This window comes from Gavialis gangeticus, unplaced genomic scaffold (assembly GCF_001723915.1).
Source record: "Gavialis gangeticus isolate Ggan-Ray unplaced genomic scaffold, GavGan_comp1, whole genome shotgun sequence".
NCBI lineage: Eukaryota > Metazoa > Chordata > Crocodylia > Gavialidae > Gavialis > Gavialis gangeticus.
This window is the reverse complement of record NW_017729003.1, coordinates 10,268,089-10,273,656: the sequence shown is the minus strand read 5'-3', so window position 1 is coordinate 10,273,656 and position 5,568 is coordinate 10,268,089. Positions and strand designations below refer to the sequence as shown.

General features: G+C 41.9%; 1 protein-coding gene across 3 annotated transcripts in view; it reads right to left on the bottom strand.

The window, feature by feature from the left end:
* PALD1 (phosphatase domain containing, paladin 1) overlaps positions 1–5,568 on the bottom strand; it is a 219,411-nt gene that overhangs the window by 35,126 nt on the left and 178,717 nt on the right. For all 3 annotated transcript variants that reach the window (XM_019507806.1, XM_019507807.1, XM_019507808.1), the window contains one exon: positions 368–523. In XM_019507806.1, the coding sequence (XP_019363351.1) occupies positions 368–523 (156 nt within the window). The remainder of the gene's footprint in view (positions 1–367; positions 524–5,568) is intronic.

Sequence of the window (5,568 nt, the reverse complement as noted above, 5' to 3'; positions counted from 1 at the left end):
GGGAACAGAGAGTCAGGGTGGAGGCTTTGGGTCTTTTTTTTCCCCATTCAAATGTGGTAAACACTGAATATTCCTATTTGTAACCAAGTTAACACATGAACACAGAGACAGGTGGGCAAAAGGCTGGGTAAATTAATGCACTCCCATCACAGAGCCCCAATACAAATAGGACAGGTTTGCAGAATATTGCTTTGGTGAAAGCTTTGAATTAAAAAATAAATCAAGCTAATAAGCAGAAAAAAGAAAAGAAGTCATCATTTCACCACAATTTTAAATAGAGGATTGAATGCAAGCCCTGTTAGCATATACCTAGCAGGGCTGATTTCCCTGCCCATGTTCTTGCTGTAGGGGTCAGGAAAACTCTTACCTCATGCATCCAAACACTAAACGGCCTCTGCCAAGAATCCTTTTTCTCCAGATGCAGGTATGCATTGAACAGGATCAGACAGATATAGCGTTCCAAGTACTGTAGGCTCCTCAGCTGCAATGTCCTCATTTCTTTCTCTTCCTTAGCTGTTTTCCCCTGAAATAAATAATCAGTAACTGGGTTTGCTTTTGATATTAGGTAAGTAACTCAGAACCCCATTAGGATCAACCTGAAGAGCACATACAGGTATGCACTAAATAATAAAAAGCTATACACGAGGGGCCTAAATCTGAGCTGATAAAAGCAGGAAGGCAAAGAGAGAACACTTCTTTAAAAAGAGTATTTTATTTCTTTGTTGTCTGGACAGAACAGTTAAGAGCAAGGCATCTGATCATCCAAATGACATCTGACTTGTAATTTTGCAGAACGGGAAGAGTACAATTAGCTTCAGTATTTTGGGAGACATGTAGGAAATGAGTAACTGTGAGCTTAGCTGGTATATGAAACGCTTCTTATAAGACATTTCTGAATTCTCAGCTCAGCAATTCCACAGTGGTCAGAATGCCTCCTAAATTTTAAGAACAGTTCATCTCAAGAAGTGTTTGTCCCCTTTAGTGAGTGACCTGCTGCAAAAAGGTTTATCTCCTTCTCTTTTAAGGATATGTGTACAGTTGAGATGCTCCCACCATTAGGGCTTTTTCCCTTGGAACAAAAAAGTCCATTTTATGGCAGCAAATCCTTTTTGTGGGCTTTTAGATAGCTACGGTAATTATGTGTATGATTGAAGGGGTTCTCCCAACCAAAATAAGATGGACATTTCATGTCATTGGGGAGCTCCCATTTAACATCCCCCCTGGAATTTACCTTGAATGGCTTTCACAAAGCAAAAATTCCCATAATTCAGTGGGAAGCACTGTGAAGAATGTATTATATCAGCGGACGCTCTTTTGTAAATCCACCAACTTGTCTATCAGGAAATTCACTCTCTTATCATGGAGCAAAATCCATTCCCTCGTTATCCCATCAATCCCTTGTGTCAGCCATGTCTGTCCATTTTTTAAAAGTTACCATACTGTTAAAAGACTGCAAACACTGAAATCTGAGGGATTGGTCTGTGTTCAGTTTTTCTCTGTACGGGTAGTATGACTCTTCCTGCCTCAGATAGTCAACACATTTTATTCTTTTGTTGCTTTTTTCAATACAGTGACATCATACTATGTCTCCTTGGCAACTATAGAAGTAGCTAGTGATTTCACAATGTTTATATTAAAAATGAATGAGAGGGAGCCGTCTCTAATGGCTTCAATATACACAAAGCTCTGACCTTTCCATATACCAATCAGACTTCCCTCAATGCATAGCAGGCCACCCACAACTCTTATTTTAACTCTCTGTAGAAAAGGAAGGACTCCATTTGCTGCATCTAAATCACTAGTTTCTTCAAAAGCACCACTGTGAACAAGAGGCAAGATAGTTCAACCACCTTTTAAAGCATACATGCACTGTGAAAGAGATCCAATTTTTCTCCAATTGAGTTAACGATGTATTAGCAAGTAACACATGGGCAAAGGAATATTTTTGCAGGTGCATACTGGCCTTTGCTTTTCAAGCACATGGCCCTTTATACCTTAATGTATGATGCGTTTATGACTGTAAATGTTAGTCTGTCTTGATGTTTAGAAGATCTTAAAAGTTCCCTGAAAACACCCTCAAATCAAGTATTTTGGAAGGAAGGGTCACCTTCTGCTGGTTACAGAAATAGGTTTGAACTTTAGCATCGTTCTTACATTAACTTGGCAGTTTAAGCTCTCCTTAACTTGTGGTTTCAACTGTATAAAAACTTCCTCTTTGACATGTAGTCTACAAAAATAGAAGAGGTATGGCTGTGTGTACTATGGAACTGCCAGGAATAGGCATTCTGTGCCTCTTCAGACTATAAACTGTACCCTGTCTTTGTTATGACTGTTCTATTTTTGAGTGGCCAGGAGCTTTGAGCCATGGAATTGGTTCTTCTTTGACTACTGTCCCTAACTTGACCTTGATCAAGGCACAACCTCACAACAGAAGTATTTCAGGGCAACATCAATTTCCAGGTGTCCTGGGGTTTTGAGTCACGATTTCCAGGTGAGTTCTCCAAGGCTCTACCCATGCTTCACTTGAATTCTTCACTTTCAGCAGTAAGTAGGCCTTAGATGCTTTCATACTTCCTTCCAGAACAGAGGTTGAGTGCACAATACAAACATCTATATCAATAGATGTCTACTATTATTTCCAGGTCTCAACTCATACATGCTCTCCATTGCGTTGGACACTACAGCAACAGGAAAACAATGAAGGGGGCATCACAGTTAGTCAAACAAATATTATGCTTGAGAGATGACAAATTACTCAAAGGAACTCCAGAACTTGTCAGCAAAGAACATTTCTTCAGTGTGCTGGAAAAAAAATCCAAAACAACTGCAATATTAAGAACATGGGAAAGGCCATATTTTCACAAATCCAGAATATGCCCAGGCCAGTATGCCATCTCTGAGGGAATTTAATACCACTGGCTTCAGAAGGACACATAGGAAGCAGATGCAAAATGAGCTGAACCCACAATAACTTTCCTCACACAGTAAAAGACTAATTTAATGCCTGAAATATGAGGATCTGGATAGTCTTGTTATCCTTATAAATAACCGATCCCTTTTTTTTAATCCAGGTGAATTTTTATCTCCAATTTCCTCCAACAATTGGTCATACAGTCAATTATTTTCTGAGAAAAAAGGTGTAGCAGGGGCTGAGGTGCAGCCTCTGCTATACCTCTATGGAACTGGCAGCACCAGGAAAAAAATTACCTGGCTGGGTCTGAGCAAGTAGTGCATCCCTGGTGTGCCAGAAGAAAAGTCTGGGGGAGAAATGGGAGCCAAGAGCAGGCACCTGGGGCCAGAGTACATATGCCCCGAGGAGCCTGCACTGATTGGTCTGGGGGAAAGCCTGGGCTGTTTAAAAGAGAGATGCCAAGAGAAGCGCAGTGTTAGGCATCTCTGGGGACAAAGACTGCACCGCTGGGCCAGGAGGACATCAAGCAGAGCTGGAAGTCCAGTCCACCAAACTTGTGTGATCACCAATGTGGGAGACTCACAAGCAAGGGACATCCACCAAGAAGTCTGGACAGAAATTGTGATGGACAGAGGGGAATGAAGGGTGGTTCCCACAAGCCTGAGAATAAGGGGCAAGTGGAGAATTCCTCAGGGGACTGGTGGTCAAGCCCTCCGAGAAGAGGGTAAAGGCAGACCCACTGAGGATTTGGGTAGTCTTAGGAAAAGTGGAGGCAGCCTGGCCAACAGAGGAATTTGTCCAACTCAGCAGAGGGAACTCCAGCAAAGTTTGAAGCAGGGGATGTTAACCTGGCTGAACACACAAATCTTTCCTGCCTAGGTGGGGAGTCGGACTTGATGAACTGTTGAGGTCTCTTCCGACCCTAGCATCTATGCATCTGAGGGGAGCCAGTGAAACCAGGTTTTTTTCATTTGTAAATGTGTAGTTAGGACCCATAAGCCGGGAACCAGAGTCTGCCTCCCCTTTGATTTAGTATCCCCAGGTAAAGGAGGAGGAAAGTATCCCCTTGGTGTTTCTGTTACAGTTAACAGGGTCCTATTCTTTGCACCTGGACTCTTTAAACAAGCTAGTCTAAAAGGCTTGAAGTATTGCTGAGAGATGTCAAACTGAGTGAGGCAGATTGACCCAGGAATAATCGCAGAAACTAGGAGTGTCAGGAAGAAAGAGACGGCATCAACCAGACAGAGAGTGGGAGAGAGGGAGATGATAAATTGGGTGAAGAGTAACCTGGGCAATTAAGCCCAAAGAAGTATAGGAACAGAGGAAACTGAAGAAGTTAATGCCAATCGCTAGCCAAATCAGCAGTCACCCCTATTTTGAAGAGCTTGTTTCTAATTGCACACACCTGTTCTGGTATGTTACTTTAAAAAGATATGACCAACTGTAACATTGCAAAGCAATAGTCCCAAATCCCCATGACCAACATATAGTGTAATCCCTCTCCCCAAAAATGTATGGAGCTCTGGGATGCTTGGGAAGCTCTACAATCTCTATACATACATCTTCTTTTTCTGCTTTTTTCCTATTTAAAAGTCTTTATTCCCTTCCTCCTCCTCTTCAGCTTATTTAACGCTTAGTTTCTTCCTTTTTGTCATTTTAGTCCTCCTTTTTCTCTTGCTCTTTAAAAAAAAATGATCCTCTTCCCTTTTGCTAAGAGAAGAGATTTCTCTTCTCCCTTTAGTCTTTTCTTCATTTCCTTTCAATGGCAGCATTTTTTTTCTTTCTTTGCTACTTCAAATCACTTCTATCTCTGCTCAAGCATTCCTTGACCGATTCTTAGGTTTCCCCAATAGCTTCTTTATCTTTCCTCTTGTCCCTATCAGTACCCTTTCCTGGGCCGGTCTCCTCCCATCACATAGGCCCCCAGTGCTTCCCATTCTGCTTGAAACTGGCTGGTCCTCATCTTTAGTCATGTGTTTCAGAGAGGCTAAGTAGCACTGGTATCTGTAAAATAGGAGCAAGCTGGTGATAAGCAGCACTGCCAAAACAGGACAGGCTGTTTTGGAACAGCTTAAGACATTCCTTCCCCCACCTTGTCCCCCAACACAAGTCAGGGAACAAAGCATCTAACAATAGCTTCAATCTAATACAGAGCCAGGACTTCAAATTCCCCTGGAATCTGGCAGTTATTCAGAACTGGTGTAGACAGCAGGATAAAGGCTGCTGATAAAGACATCTTGTGCCTCATGAAGCAGACTTGGGAGGCCCAAAGTTATGATCATTTCAGTAATGAGCAGGAAGGTATGGTAAAAAGTACATGTGGCAATAATCACATAGTAAATCTTGTTCTGCATGAAACAACAGTGGAATGATGGATATCGACATACAGGCAGGTCCCACTACAACACCATTCTGGAAAACATGGTTCAAACAAGATCAAATAAAGCACTAAGAGAAAGAAACGGCTCATTTTAATTATTTTCATAGTTCTAGATGGGAATTTAATTCCATATTTAAAAAAAAATGATCTAAGCAATGTTACATCCTCCAGTAAGCAGCACAGATGCTGACCCAAAGAGCCCACATGGGAACTGGACCTTCAAAACCTTTTCATATCTCTGAGGGCAAAGACCCAGAACAGACATCCTGTGGCAGCC